Raw genomic sequence first — 17033 nt, 5'->3', positions numbered from 1 at the left:
GCCTAACAAATAAATAACTCCACACCCTGAATTCTACAGTATGCAAACATGAAGTAATATACAACCAACATTTTTATATTGTTTGCACTGATTATGCTGTACTTTGGACCACGAGGGATAAAAATTAGATGACAAAATGCTTTACAACTCAAGCTGCTATTGCATAAAGCAATGCATGGGTATCAGATTTATGATTCATTTATGAGAAGAGAAAGTATCTACAAATAGTACTATCTTAAAAGAAAAGGCAAAAATCTTTCAGATTAAATTCAGATGAGTTACTGAAAAGAAGCTCCATGCTCTGGAGGACTCCTAAAGAGTTGTTTATTATGCCAGTGCAGCCACCTACTGCCTGACTGAAGACTATGTCTCGCCTCTGCTGGAGCAGGAAGCCCTGTGGAATGCTGCAGGCTGCCTCCTGCAGGAGCACAAAGGTCATAGCTCTCTTTGCCTTCTCCACCACCTCCATCACGCAGTCCTTTAACCGGGTCACCAGAGGACACAACTGCTCCCTCCAGTCACCTGTGAAAAAGAGATGCAATGGGGAACATCTTAGTCACAGCAAGGGATTTCTCTGTGAGGTCAAGCACTGTATGTTGCACTGTGAGGTGGAAGGCCCCACACAAAAATGCAACTTGGTTTGAAACACTGAAAAGGCGGCAGCGAGGCACAAAATTAATGAACCCTCGGAGTACGCCAGCTTGCACATCTCAAATTATAGTCCGCATGTGTGTCCTGCTGCCTTTAGGCAGATGCAGAAATTTAATAGATGAATTTTTCATGCAGACTAAAAAGTTTTGGACAGCAGATACTGTAAGAATCATCCATTCATTTAAAAATCAGAGTGAAAGGCTTTGAGAAAGTCCCACATTTTGGATTGTAGAAAAAAAGTGTAGGTTTATTTTATATGCATTGATCAGTTTTACTGTGGTCTGTTTACTTTAAATCCAATTATTCTTCCTAAACTGGCTCTTGGTGATTTTTTTTTACTATTTCCAACTGTTTCTGGCTGATTTGAACATAAAAATTTCTCAGCGATCGATAAAATTATTATTATCTTTGTTTTTTAAAAGGCACATATGAAAATTAGGGTAAAAAATTGGTAAATTAAAAAAGAAATCCTCACACTAAATGTATCGTGTTGAAGGCCTCATTCACAAACAGTGTGCAGAGAAGATTTAGCTTGTTGTTTGTACGCTACGATCAAATGATGAAGAATAACCTCATTCTTACAAAACATTTTACACTTTTCCAAAACACCATGAGCCAAAGTTTCTGAGAATTAGAATTAAATAAATAAGATCATTCATTAAATATGACCTACTGGCTGTCAACCCTCACAGTCTTAATTCTTAGCATCATCCCATCGATGCTGGAGAATCTGGATGTTTTTTTAATAACTGCCCTGCGTTACTCATTACTGCACCACCTGCCTATAAACCATGAACTGAAATCGTGCTTCTTTTCTGATTTCCTCCTTGGACACTGTTGTTTCAGTTTCTTCAGTGGAACTTTCTGTTCTCTCATTTAAGTCATCACCTCGCCTTCTGCCTGTAAATTCTCTGTTAGGGTTTCAGAGTTGCAGTTAATATTCATATAAAATATTTACAGTCGTGGCATAAAGATAATGCATCCTCTTTCAAATATGAGGTTGTACTCGTACATAATAAAAATAATCATCAAGTCTTTACCAGGTTTTCAGATTAGGTAAATCGCAACTGAGATGAACAGTAACACCTGACACTTTTTATTTTTTTAAGAAAAACTAAGCCTGAACCAGAACCAGTGTGTGAAAAGTACACCCCATTATTCAGGTTCCACATTTAGCAGCACAAACTTGAAGTAACCTTTTTCTGAATGATTTTATCGGTCAGAACTTTGAAACACTTTTCTGCGCAACATTGCAACATTCATCTATGTACAGGTCTCTGGTGGTCCTACCACAGCATCTCAGGCTGAGGTCTGGAATTAGACTGGACCACTGTAACATGCGACATGTAACAACGAGATGTAGCTGGTGGGTTTTCTGGAGTTTCTCTGAGCAATGCTCGGTCTGGCAACGGTCTCGCATGTTTCCCACTTGTGAATAATCTTTGTCACTGTAGTTGTCAGGCTTTATAACCCTTCCCAGCCTTATGGGAAGTAACAAATTGCTTGTGTAAAATCATTTTAAGGATTGTGTTGCCACACCTGAATGCTCCAGACCACAGCACGTGTCCAATTCAGCTCAATTACAAAGGCTCGACCCGATATCAAATATTTTTTTTATAATGTCCTGTTACATAAAACCTTAGAATTTAAAGAGGGTGCATTTTTCTTTAACAATTACTGTAAATGTGAAGTATTGTGAGATATGGCCACAATTTTCCTGTCTACGCCAGACATTTGTGTGAAAGTTAGTGGGTGACTTGTTGACCTCTGATAACAACAATGTGCAATCAATTTTTTTCATACACTTCTTTTTATTACTTAAGTTAAGTTACTGTGTTGTGTCGTGTCTTGTTGTACGTAGTGCCGATGTGGGACAGTTTTCCGATTTCATTGTATTACTGTACTATGTATGACTGTGCAATGACAATAAAGAGTTATCTTATCTCATCTTTAACTGACAAATTCTGACCACTTCATCCACAATTCCAGGAGAAAGTTTAGGCCAAGGTGCTCAAGCAGACTAAAACTGCATCACCCCTCACCAATCATCACTACACGTGCAATGCAAACTCTAAACATAAATTATCCTGTGTAGTACACATCAGACTGGAGGCCATATAAAAACATATTGTTGTGTTTGAAAATCAAATCACAACTAGGAGGGTACAACTACTTCTGGTCAGGAATCACTGGTATAGACTATATAATTTCTGTCACACTGTTATAATATTTAAGATCTCATTGTACTGCATTACTATCAGCAAACATCAAATAAATTATGTAATCCTTGTGACCTCTTTGTGGCTGTTTATTTTGGACATACAGCAAACTCAAAATCTGTGCAGGAAACTTGCATTGCAGCTGTGATGATGCTTTCTCTGCATGCTTCACTGGTTTCTGATAAAGTCGAGCCTCTGAGTGGCCACCAGGGGGCAGTATTGGTTAAGCAGTGCTCAAGATGAGTTTTCCAACCACACCATATATTCTTTTTGAGCTTCAACATATTGAAAAGTTCTCAGGCGGGAAGAGTGAATCATTGCGGACAAACAGACATGCACACAGTTTGATATGTACAGCATATCAGGCTTGCCCTTGCCTTGTCATAGAAATCACGTCTTATCTCATTCTGCAAATACTGCCTCTGCACAGAGGAGGAAACAGAACTCCAGCTGTCATCTCTTCACTGGCCCACCTGTCCAAACATGCAAACCCCCGCAGTGCCGTGCCATCAAAAGCCCAGGATTCACAAAAGAGATAAAGCTTCTCTCATTATTCCTTCCATGTTTGTATTTTGACAAGCAGATGACCACTTTCTCTGAGCCTGTCTTAATAAAGGTGCTCCGAGGATTGAGCTTATCTTTCAGAATGAACACTGGGGCTGATGGCCTTGTTTTCACCTGCTGGCTCACAAAGACACAATGACACAAAATGATACAAATGCACCAATGCCTCCACAGCATGTCTGTGTGACTGACACACACACACACACACACACAGCCTCTTCTTGTCGCCTGGTCAGTCTAATGCCACTGCTCTGTGGCTCTGTGTGCCAACTGGCAGCTGCAGCAGCCTGGGCGCTTGTCTGAACACAAGCTTGAGGCAGGATTTCATTGGACGTAAGGGAAGACTGGGCAGCTTGTGGTCAACAGTGAATGGCTCTGCATACGAAATGTAGCTTTCATCCACTTCTCTGGCAACAATATGAGTTTCTCATTTGCCAGTGCTTGAACAACAGGGAGTCTGCAACGCTGGAACTCTTTTCGATTCCAGCTTAAGATACTCTGAAAAATATAATGAACTACTCAATGTTATTTCTTCCCCACAGTAAAAATCTATTTACGAACGCTTAAAAATGTTTTTTGGGCTCAGGAGCACTTCTTAGCATTAAAAGGACTGCTGTTTAGTGACGGGAGCATAAATGGAAGGCACATTACAATACAGTGGTATCACCACATGTTGCCTGTGACAGTGATGGATTGGTTAATACATATTCTGCATTATAATTTGCATGAGGAAAATCACCAATGACGCATTGCATTACCTGTTTAACTGAAGAGAAAAACGAAAATGTAAAAACTGAAAAAAATGGGATTCTTCTGCTAAAGAAAACTTACCAACAAAATAATAACAAAAGAAAGCTAAATTAGCTGAAGTGTTAAGGTAGAAATGTCAACTTTAAACATTGACATGGCATATAGCAGGAACTAGGTGTATGCAGGCATGTAGATATGATCAAGATGACCTGCTGAAGCTCAAACTGAGCATCAGAATGAGGAGGAAAGGTGATTTAAGTGATTTTGAAAGTGGCATGGTTCTGGTGCCTGTTGGGCTCGTATGAATTTTTCAGAAACTACTGGCGTTTCCCCACACAGCCATCTCTAGGGTTTGTACACAATTGTTCAGAAGAGAAAATATCTGGGCGAAAACGCCTTCGTTGATGTCAGAGTTCAGAGGAGAGTGGACAGGCTGCTTCAAGATGATGGGAATGCAACGGTACCTCAAATAACCATTCATAACAACCAATGTGTGTAGGTATGCATTTCAGAAGGCACAACACACTGAACCCTGAAGCAGATGGTATACAGCTGCAGAAGACCACACTGTGTGCCACTACTGTCAGCTAAGCAGGCCGAGGCTTCTATTCAGACTGGCTCACCAAAACTGGAAAACAGAAGACTGGAAACACGTTGCCTGTTCTGACAAATCTCAAGCATTGATCCATCTTGCCCTGTATCAATGGTTTCCAGCTTGTGGTGGTGTAATAGTGTGAGGGACGTTACGTCGTACACTTTAGGCCCCTTAGGGCCAAGTGAGCATCATTTGAGCACCAAAGCATACCTGAATATACGTCCATCCACAGTGTACCCATCTTCTGATGGATGCTTCCAGCACAATAATGAGCCATGTCACAAAGCTCAAATCATGTCAAACCGGTTTGCTGAATATGACAGTGAGGTCACTGTACTCAGATGACCTCCATAGTCACGAGATCTCAATCCAACAGAGCACATCTGGGAGGTGGTGGAACTGGAGATGTGCGTCATGGATGTGCAGCAACTGTCAGTGTGGACCTAAATCTCTGAGGAATGTTTCCAGCACCTTGTTGACTCTGTTTTGCAAAGATTTAAGGAAGCTGCTACTGCAAGCTGTACCTAATGAAATGACAGTGACTGTACATCTACATATATAGATATATATCTATATATCTATATATGTACACAAACAAACAGAGGTGGTAACCTACAACATATATGGTGGAACTGTGATTAAACTGACACAGCAGTTATTTGGCCTGTCTAAGACTGTAAACGCTGGGCTAAACAAACTGAAAATGTAATTTACCAGGATTGTGGGAGGTGATGACATCAGCTAGCTGATGTTCTGGGACTGGATCCTGCTTGGTGTTGTCTTCTTCCTGGAGTTTATCCACCATGGCGATTACACAGTTGAGACACTTGGCCACATTTGCCCACAGCCTGTCCTGAAAGAGCCAAATGCACAATCAGCAGTCAGATCAGCTGTGCTGATTACATCTGTGTCTTCCTCACACAGTCTACCTTTGAGACTGTGAGGCAGAGCAAAAGGGTTTTTTTTTTTTTTTTGCACAGTCCAAACTCCAAAAAGCCAAAAGGTCAAAAGGAAATGTCTGAAAGGATATTCTGAGATTACTTTCAAAGCATTTTTCATTGTTTCAAGCTTTCTCTTTCTTCTCCTGAGCTCATGCAGGTCACTGATGTATTGACACTTTTTCTCTGTGGATGTGTGTGTTGAAGGGGCGGTGGGGGGATACATATTCTGGATATTTTCTTCTTAAAAATATGGGTTGAATACGTTATAATGGCGGGAGATAATTAGGCATTGGTGTGGAGAAATCATGATGAACTCCTGCTGTCAGTGTGGCAGATGCTGTCCTCACACACAAAGAAAACTAACAGCCATAGACACTTCAATGAAAAGAAGCGAGATGGCTTAACTTCACTGACAAGGATACCGCGTAATTATCTTCCGCAGTCAGTTTGTCATGATGAAATATTTAAACCCCCTTTGAGAAAGAATCCACTTAAAAGACTAATGTTTGGTATGCAATCTAATTTTGTGAGTAATTATTTGCCACAGCAGATCTCTAATACAGTAATAGTTTTTGGCTTCCCCCTGTGTGCGCTCTACTGTAAGAAGCACCAGGGAAAACATCAGTTTGTCAAAACACAACGATTTAAAATAAAACGATAACTCAATCACAATTTTTAAATGTTTCTAAATGACTTAGAAAAGCAGTGGGGCATACCCATTCCTCCTCATCGTACTCTTTATGGTGCGGTATGGTGTCTTGGTGCTTCAGTGACAAAGGCTCTCCTCCAGCAGTTGTTGGGGTTCCTTCCACATTATTACACACCACTGTGGTCTCAGTGACTGACGTCGGTGGACTGTGGCCTGGAAGTCCCTGAATCGGGTTCTGATTCTGGTCATTGGTCTGGTTTGTGTGGCCTTGGTGTTGGCTCCCTGCCGGAGTCGACTTCTGGTTCTTGGAAACGTAGCCTGGCTGCGCTGCATGCAGCGCTAGGAGTGCACTCTTGACCAATTCATCCTTAAGTGTGTGAACAAATTGTTCTGTCTGCAGGAAAGAAAAGAGAGACAGATAGGAGGGGAAAAAAAAGATAGACACTGAAAGTTACTGTTGGATAGGACAACAAATACAAATTTAAGTGCTGAAAAAGCAAAAGTGACAGAGTAAGTGAGCGGGATATAGAGAGACTGTCACGCTGCCGAGGGAGAACGGGTCGAAGAAAACACTGGTGGAGGCGAACTTGGAAGCAAGTAACTATTTTACAGAGGAAGTGAAAAGAAATAAGCAAAATGAACCCTCTCCTTCACCACAAAGGAGGAGCTCTCCATTACTGCAGCGCAGTCGGTAAGCCAAAAGAAAAGAAAAAAAGAAAAGAAAAGAAACAAAGAACAAACAATTCAATTACTCCTCCTCCAGCCTGCTGCTCCGTGGAGCACACCTCCTTTGATCTTAAATTCACCAGCTACTGTAAGTTGATGATGATCCCGGTACCAAGGAGTCTTACGCCCGCCGCCGTCACTGCGTAAAAAATGATAAGGGCTCTCGAGAGTAATTGAGTTACCACTGCAATAAGCAATTCTATTACCACAGGAAATGCAGTCGAACAAAACACATAAGCCAAGCCCTACATGAAAAGAAACCTACGAGGTCATTACATACATATATTTTCCACACAAACAGCCCTTTCCTGCTCCTATACCTCTCTTCTGTTGACTGAATAGTGAGATTATCGAAAGTGACAGGAATTATGGAGACTGCTTTGTCAGCAAGAAGGTAGGTAACTATTTAAAAACGTCCTGTCCCAGAAACAGAACTGACAAAAGCTGCGTGTGGATGAAGAGTTTCTGAACTTTCCTCAGCTCGTGACCCATTTAAAATACGGCAGTGCCAGCTTGTTGATTTGTTAACGTGAACATCTATTATTCATTGAAGATAACATCTAAGTGATCAATATGGGGACACACTGGCCATTGTCAGATCACAACAGCCAAAATTTAGGGCCTTCTGATGGATATCCGGGGCCAAGACTTCCTGTTCTGTGCGACGGTCATTAATCATGAATGCAGACAGATTCTAAAAAGTGAATTAAAAATCTAAATGGTTGTCGGATGATAGCTGGTGCTTCCAAGATTGCACTTTGGCAAATGTGTTCTCTCCTTTGCTCCTTAATAGATACTGTCTACCTGCAAGTGAAGCCTCTTTAAATGTGATCAAACTTGGATGACAATGCAACACCACAAAGGTCATTTGCAGTGCCAACAATCTTTATTCCTTGACAACAGATTCTTCATAATAATATACATTTATACAGATAATATAATGCAAGTAAAAGGCATTCTAATTTTTTGCTTTTCTTCTTCCGCGGGTGATTTTAAGCTACTTTTTCTTCCTCTTGGTTTTTTTGTCACTTATATTTTAACATGCAGTCAAACCCCCATGAGTTTAAAGTCATCACACTCCAACAGTTATCTTTCTCCTTGTCCTTGTTAAGCCTCTTAAACAACATCATGCACAGGGAGATGCAACCAAGGCTAAAATGATTCTGGTTTCTTTTGGGTCAACTAACATGTTAATAGCCACTAATTATTTAATTCACATTCTCTCAAACTGATCGAGTCACTATTCTAATGGTCTTTGGTATAATAAAGTATACATAAATAATAATCATTAATAAGACTTTTGCTGCTTTTGTTGATTTTGCATGTTTTCAATACCCATTAATACGATAGAGCAGAAAAAAAAAAAACCCAGCCATCTTGACTTGTATCAGTGGTTTCGGTCAGAGGGGACAGGAACTCTACTCACAGTACAGTCTGTAATGATTATGATGATGAGATTCAGTATTTTTTAACTGGTTTGACATTGAGCATCTCTACCAATCGCCCAATCATAGTAGAGTAAAACCTGCTGGTGTTACTCTACTGCCATCAAAGGGGAGCTTATGATCCATCTCCTATCCCTATTTATCATTAGGTTTGACCATCAAAGTATGCTCCTTTAAGCTTCTCCCGTATTCACCAGGGGTCACCACAGATCCACGGATTTCATTTGGTCTTATGTCCTGACTGCCACAACATTCCCAGGAATCTGTCTCTTCCTTGAAACAGGGATCTTTCACACACTACTCAAATGTGTTAACTATACTTTGTAGCCACTTTTGTGTGCAACTGTTCTTCTTCTTTTGGCTGCTCCCTTTAGGTATCGCCAAAGCAGATCATATGCCTTGGTGTCACCCTATCCGTAACACCCTCCTCTATCACACCAACTCTCTACATGTCCTCCTTCACTACATCCACAAATCCTCTCTATGGTGTTCCTATTTTCATCTCTCCTGGCAGTTCCACCTTCAACATTTGTCCAATATGTCCACATTCCTTTGCCGCTCCGATGTATTCGATTCTAATCCTGTCCCTCATAATCAAGGAACCCAACGAAAGTCTTGAAATCTTCAACTCTGCCGCCTCCAGGTCAGCATTTGGTGAGCGTTTGAGCAGAGAAGCCAAACAACAGCTAGACACGAAACACAACTGTATTTAATTCATACCCTTGGGGTGGCTGTAGTTCAGGAGGTAGAGCAGGTTATCTACTACTTGGAAGATTGGTGGTTCGATCCCTGTCTGCCAAAGTATCCTGGGGCATGAGACTGAACCCCAAGTTGCTCTCCTAACGCACTTAGGTGTAGAAGAAATTGCTTGTATGTTTGAGTGCTTAAGTAGAGTAGAATAGAACCAGTCCATTTCCCAATTCAAATGCCTTGTATGAATCCAAATGACTTACACATTTACTATAGGTGAGTCCGTTTGGACATTTATGATTTTTTTTCTCAGACTAACAAGAATAATTTTTTATTAAATTAAAAAAACAAATATATTCATCCATAGGTTGGGACATAAAGCATATGAAGTCTTATAAGACATTTTCAAAACACTTTTCTATATGAGAAGAAAAAAAGAGCCACATTTGACTAAGTATTGGAAACAATAAGGAGTAACTGGGCAATCAAAATGTAAATTTATATTCAAACTAAACTCTGCTTATCTGACCTCTGTGTTAATTCACAATCTATGCCACCCCATATTATTCATTTCTTGAGATTGCAGAGGAAAGCCGCGTACTGTAAAACAATCTAGGTCATATTTGCACTTCATAACCATGAGGTCAGAGAACTCATTTTTTATTTGACTGTGCCAGTGCTCAAACAGTAACTCCCTCTGATGGTGAAATGATATTCTTCTAAATCCGATGCATTTTTTTCAGGATGAATGTGAAGGGATTAGATTAAAAGGAAGCATATCAATCAACCGGGTAATCACTGAATTGTGTTAAAAATTAAACTCAGCTTGTACCCACTAAGATTAGGATCTTCAGTGAAGTACAGTCAAAATTTTAATGATGCACTCTACTGTAAGATCCATATAGATATGTTTTCAAAGTAAAATATCACCAGCGGATCCCTACTGGGCAAAGGAGGAATGCACTGCAGCTTTAACCAAAGCAACTTTGCTCCCCCGCATGTAAAACCTATTCCTTAGTGTAACTCTTCGACACCTACCCATTTTAAAGGATCTGAAATGCTCGAAATCCCTCAGGGAGACATTCTGTTTTCTTCAAAATATCTGCTGATGTGATCTTCACTGAGCAGGAGTGCAAGTCTGAAAATGTTTCTGTGCACTCCGGCAAAGAAAATATAAGTTAGGTTTGATCTAAAGAAGAAGAAAACTGGGGGAATCTGTTCACCCCGAATGGTTTCAAATGGTTTTACCCTGAAGGATGAGCACAGTTTGGTTGTGATAAAAATAGAAATGTTTCAGTCTATGCAACTTCACTTTACAGGTGGAAAGAGGCTGAATGAATAGAGCTGGTCAGATTCCAGCAACACTGGGCTGTAAGGACATTTACCCCTGCATTCATGACCTCCACACACAGCATCATCTGACATAATCATGCATAGACGATCAAACCTGCAGGTCTTTCCAGGTAACCGTTACAGTGCGAACATATAACTTGCCCAAGGACACAGCTGGAGGAAGGGGGGACGTGTTGCAATCGCCTTTTCACTATAATTATCATCAGAGTGAAATTATTATTGTCATCATCATCAACAGAATCATTACCACGTATAGAAAAGCAACAGCACATTGGCCATGTTCAAAACTAATCAGAAAGTGTGTGGCAAAAAGCACTGGAGTAAAATGTTGCACTGGGCCTGGACACAGGTGATTAGAACTACGAAGGAAAAGTCACAGGCAGTGCTTCGGTGAAAAAAAAGTTTTTTTGTTAAACCTTTTCTATGGCAGTCTCATTTTTCCCACATTCCTTTAAAGTGCAACACATGCTCTGTATTCAAGAGACTTTATACTCACAGGAGAAATAGTATATCCAACTATTCATATTTCTGTCTAATGGACAGAAAATACATTTAATTTTCTTGAAATCCAGAGGATGTTGCCTGTGATAGGGCTGCAAGTAATGATTAGTTTTTATTGTCAAATGATTATGCCAATTATTTTGTTGCAAACTTTGCAGTATTGTTATGAGCGTGATAGTTAAGTGTTTTCAGTCCCATTGGCACAGGTGTATAAAACCAAGCCTTTACAAACATTTGTGAAACAATGGGTCATTCTAAAGATCTCACAAAATTGGAGTGTGGTACTGTAGTAGGATGCCAACATTGCAACAAGTCAGCTTGTGAAATTTCTTCACTCCTAGATATTCTACAGTCAATTGTAAATGGTTTTACTGCAAAGTGGGAGGGTTTAGGAAGCACAGCAACTCACCCACAAAGTGGCAGACGACCAAAGTTACAGATCACCAAGTGCTGAGACTCGGAGTGGGTAAAAGTCACCAACGCTCTGCTGACTCAGTAACTGCAGAGGTCCACATTTTCTCTGCCATTAACTCAGCACAAACTATGTGCTGGTGCTTCATTGCTGTCCACGCCTGAAGACTTTGCTTTTACATTTTTTTATTTTATTGGATTTTTTTTTTTTTTTTTTATCTTTTAAGCCTTATTGAGACAGGACAGTAGAGAGAAGACAGGGAAGCTAGGATAGAAACCAGGGGGAAAACACATGATAAATAGTCTCGTGCAATAGCTGTATGGGTTGTCTACTCAACGAGGTGAGCTATACCAGCACCCTTCAGGCAACTTTTTAACCACAACAAACATTTATTTCATAGGGCTGTGATTATATAAAACTGTCAGGTCTAAATGATTTCACAAAAAATTATTATTACGATCTCTACTTTTAAACTGTCACACACCATAATTTTCTTTAGTATCTAAGACAATCCCACAGTGCTATTCCATTTAGAGTGTCTGTTTTATCCATAATCTTATCCAGTGTGATTTTGCATTAGTAGCACTTTGTGGTACTAGCTAGCTAGCTGCAACTTCTTCTAAATGTCACGTTTATCATCAATACAGTGAAACCTCCTTACTTCATAAGAGATAAAAGAAAAATTTTACTACTGCTTTAACTGTAGTCAAACAGCAGATAGAAAGCTACCTCATAAAATCAAGCTAATTTTCTTCCTCATTTCCAGTCTTCACGCTAATCTAATCTAAGATAAGCTAATCTAAGTCAAGCTAAGTAAAGAATATGTAGTTTCATACATTATATATGGACACGACAGATGTATTAAACATCTCATGTGGTCAAAAAAGATGGTAAACCTTTCCTTTGAAACTTTTGAAAAACCAAAAACCAAAATGAGTCGACTTCCTTAGTGTGAAATACTAATATATTTCGTTATCTTCATGATTAAAATGCTTGGGATTTTAAGAGAGTCATGCCACATCAGCTATTAAACACACAGAGGCACATTCTCATCCTCCTGTCACCCTCAGACTCACTCACGTACACGAACAAACACAGCTTGAGATTTTAATCAGAGAACAGCACTGCTTGTGCTGACCAGGCCAGGGGTTTACTTGGCCAATGTGTGCATGTCTAATCAAGGATGAGAGGAAGTGGTGACAGAGCGAATGTACCAATTAAGCAGGCTGATTGGGCTCTATTCCACTGTGGCAAAAACAATCTCTCCCACAACAGATTGCAATCTGACAGCACCAGATGTAATTCATTAATTATACTGATAAAAACGCCTCAACTCCATAAACCTCCATGCTGCTATTCACTTTTGTTAGTTTGCCGTTTTTATGATGAGTTATGGATTTATTCCTGGGGTTGTCTGTTTAGTATATGCATGTCTATATGTGTATGTGTGTTTAACGGTTTCAAAGCAACTGCAGTTTTTAAAGTTATTTTTCTGAATATTGCAGCTTTTGTTTGTGGTGAGCCAATTACCAGTCAGAGATTATCAGAGCTGGTGCAAAGTAACTCTTTGGTGTTTTAACTCCTGTCGGAGGGTAGCCATTTAATTTGGGTTTACATCAACTTATCACCGCATTTAAAGCTTAATATATAGGGCTCTAGTTTCTGAGGTAAAAATCATTTGTCAAGACATACCTATGCTTTGTGTACTGCAGCAGCTTGAGGTAAAGAGGAATAAAGAGATAGGTGAGATGGAAGTGAAAGGTTTGAGTGCTGCCTCACCTTGTCAGAAAGGTGCTTGAGTGCATCCCTCAGTCCAGGGGAAGAGTGCTCATGGGCAGCCTGAAGGAGCTGGTCCACTAACCTCGTGATGAGGGGCTGGAGGAGGCTCATGATGCTGAGTACCTCCTGAGCTTTGGCTGTGTGCTCTGGGGAGTAGTAGATACACTGGTAGGCAGTGCTGAAGCTGTGACAGAGAAAAAAGAGAGAGAAAAAAAACATCAGACTGCAGTGCCTGGCCCTGAACTGGGAATAGTTATAGCAGGTTGGAGAGGTTTGAAGGAGCCCCAGTTCAGATAAGAATAAAACCCCACTCCACACGAGTTTATCACATTGAGAATATAGCTGCTCTGGACAGAAGCTCATGTGAGAACTGTTTTGACCTGTGATGGTGGTTCTCTTAGTGACCACTTAACATAACATTTACCATAACTAGTGCTAGTAGGTAGCGCTAGTAAGGAAATGTCAAGCACTGATATCAAACAAGGTACAAGGACCTGCCGTATCCATGAAAATAGTTTTTGAAACAGTAACCAGCTGCAATGTGGATTACATGTAAAGGAGCTTTCAGCTGTTCCCTTGTATCCCAAGGCGTCATCACAGCAGATGGATCTGTTTGATTTTGTCCCGGAAACCCTTCCTGATTTAACCCTCCCTGGGGCGTGTCTTCTCCTAGAATTCAACCAGGGATTGGAAGGTGAAAGCGTTCACTCCCACACCACAGAGCCGCTGATTTAGAGCACCAGCATCTTCAGTGGCTTTCATTCAAAAAAAGCAGTTTTCACTTAACTCCAAACAATTTCAGAGGAACAGGTTGAGATAGCGTGCATTGTTGCCCTTTCTCACATGGTAGCTCACACAGGAATATGGTTTGGTGGGAGGCACGTCTGGACAGACTGCGTAGGAGGCAGTAAACCTGACATCCACCTACTCACTTTGAATCCACTGGAGAAATACCTGGGTTATTGTAACATTCAATATTAGGGACTAACAGGAAAAATATACGATCCAATTGGCTTCAATGCTGCAGTGCATGCTGAAGATGGCTGTTGTTGAAACAAAACAGATCTATCTGCTGCACAGGTAGTTAAAAGGTGACCTAAAGTAAGTAGTGATATCTAATTACACTGACCATTGTTAGGTGTCTTTTTGGCACTTTGCACCACAAGTGTTAGCTCCTGGCGACATCAGTATAATTAAATACATTGGCTACTCCCCATTGTAAAACAACTCCACTAAAGCTTAACAGTAATCCCTTCACATCTGATCAGAAGTACATTATTCAGAGGGATCATCATGTGTATGTTGAGGTTAAATAATAAACAATTAGCTGTGTTGACTATAAACATATTGTTTCGGCACACTCATTTTCCCGAGCGCATTTCACTACGTGTTGCTACTATGAAATATGCATATGTGTCAGAGGGAACACTTTCCAGGTACTTAGCCTGAACTGTCAAATTGGACCTGTAGTCCAATGTCAACCCATTTTCCCTTTATGAATAATTAATCCTCTTTTCATTTCCAGGGAGCTATTTAATCGCAGACAAAAACACCTTTTGTCAGTTCTAGATTCAGGGCAAATCACTCCAATCAAACATTCTCCTCGGGTAAAGTTCCAGTGACTTTCAATGAGTTTCTGCTGACTTCCTGCCATCAAATGTAGCGTGGAGCGAGGCATTCATTTGCAACCCTCCGAGATAGTTTCGAGTGCAAACCTCTATGTAGGCCAGACCCCAGAGCCACATCCTAAGGCATAATTGACATAAGAAAGAGAGCGAAAAGAAAAGACGGAGATGAAGGGAGGGGTGCACACAAAGAGGGCAAAATATAATACAAAATTCTCTGTAGCGCTCTTAATAATTTGCAGAGAGAGAAAGAAAGTGGTTCTTTAGATGTTGCCCTGTGTGAAACTCTGCTACCTGATGTATCAATAAAAAGCTGAAGGCCTTAAGAAATTAGCCGTAGTAGATACCAGCTACCAACTATGTGTGACTGGCTAACTTTAAAATCTTGGCCTTGTCATTACGGCTAATGAGCCCCCTGGAGGACTACCACCCACAAGCTTAAAGCTAATCAAAGCAATCACTAAGTGAGATGGAGACACAGGGAAAACTGTGTGAAGTACTACACCACACAGAACCCCAACATTACTACTTACTCACTCCTATTATCCCCACTTCCATAACCATACCACCAAACGACACGATATGCACCACACAGAATTCTTAAAGTGAATAATCTACTGCAACAAAGTAAAGTCTGTAATACCTTTTTCATCCCCTGTGAGCTTACATCTGTCTTAGTACATTATGCAGAACTAAAGAGAAACCAAAAGGAAAATCCTAGAGGACTGCAAAAACAGAGACACTTCGGAAAAGAGGCAAAGGAGAAAGTTGTAGGAAGAGGACAACTGCTTCAGCAACTCAGATTCAATAACAGCCCTGTTGACTCATAAGAACAAATCCAATCCCATTAGGGAGCCTATGCAGGCAATAATGAATGCTGGGACCTGCCACCTGATGCTAGAGGACAGAATTGATCCCCTCTAAGGCCGGCTAAGGCGAGGAACTTTAATTGCCTCATCAGCATGGCTGTCAGTTCAAGCAGGTCTACCAAGATGGCAAATGGTGTAAAGGTAAAACAGCATAAATCTGTGAATGCAAATCTGTGAAACTTAATGAGTGGGCAAAAGGGCTGCACACGAGGATGTGTCATTTCAAGCCCTGGGTTTTCCACCTTTGATGTAATTTTGGAGTGTTGTGTTCCAGGTGTTTTAAACATGATCCCAAGAAAGCAAAAGGATGACAGAAATGCAGTGTATGCACAGTGTAACCCAATACTACCGCTGCAAATGTTAAAGTATTTACCTTTTGTTGAGAATGTTATAGAAAGGCGGTGATTGAAGCCTCGAGTAATGTTTGGGGCCGTAGTTTATGGTGCCATTTGATTGCATGTGAAGAAAATGCTCTCACCTGTCTGAGGTTAGGGGGACTTAGCCTCGAGGCTTCACCCGGCACAGCCGAACTCATAAAAATCCTCCCTGTGACCAAAACCTTCCGTTTGACTTAAATTGGTTCCAATAAAAACTTCTTAATGTTTTCTACCTTTTTTGCAATTTTATCAGAGTGTTTTGAGTGCCTGATCTATTGTGTCTGCGAGACTTGCATCGCAACATCATATCTAATCCTCACAAAAGAAGTGAGAAATTAATAGGGAAAGAAAATAAAAGATTAGATGCTACTAATAAGAGAATTATTAGTGCCACTGGGAAATATTTTTACATCGAGTTTTGTGTACAATTGTTCCATACAGTATGAGAAGAGAATGTTAATGTGTTCATTAAAATTCACAACATGAATGAGTCATTTGTCCAGCGACTATGCCGACTTTAAAGACTGTATGCATTTCATGAATATTTATGTGTATGACTACAGACCTCAGAGACTCATTAGTTTACATTTCCATACATACAGTAATGCATGAAGCATTTCAACTGAACTGGTTTTCTTTTTTTTCCCTTAAAGGGACAAACTGAGACTTTTTAATTTAAACTGAGTGGGGGTTTTGTTGTTGTTGTTATGTTTTTAATAATATGCACGTGTCATACAATTTCAACGCATCACTGAAATTCATGATTTCATGTTATGCTAAACCAACAAATGCAGTCCTGTAGACCTGTCATTTTCCATTAAGAACCACTTATTGTACCCCAAAACTGTAGTATCTGAAAGTTATACTATACTCCATACTGGGACTTA

The 17033-nt window shown here is 40.3% G+C and overlaps 1 protein-coding gene across 8 annotated transcripts in view; it reads right to left on the bottom strand.

The window, feature by feature from the left end:
• Window positions 1-17033, bottom strand: part of inpp4b (inositol polyphosphate-4-phosphatase type II B) — a 179712-nt gene that overhangs the window by 24036 nt on the left and 138643 nt on the right. For all 8 annotated transcript variants that reach the window (XM_039613418.1, XM_039613420.1, XM_039613421.1 and 5 more), the window contains 4 exons: window positions 13276-13459; window positions 6437-6763; window positions 5494-5632; window positions 350-522 (listed from right to left, as the gene is read on the bottom strand). In XM_039613418.1, coding sequence (XP_039469352.1) covers window positions 350-522; window positions 5494-5632; window positions 6437-6763; window positions 13276-13459 — 823 coding nt within the window. The remainder of the gene's footprint in view (window positions 1-349; window positions 523-5493; window positions 5633-6436; window positions 6764-13275; window positions 13460-17033) is intronic.

Source organism: Oreochromis aureus, linkage group 6 (genome assembly GCF_013358895.1).
Source record: "Oreochromis aureus strain Israel breed Guangdong linkage group 6, ZZ_aureus, whole genome shotgun sequence".
Taxonomy (NCBI): Eukaryota; Metazoa; Chordata; class Actinopteri; order Cichliformes; family Cichlidae; genus Oreochromis; species Oreochromis aureus.
This window is presented reverse-complemented; position numbering and strand designations above follow the sequence as displayed.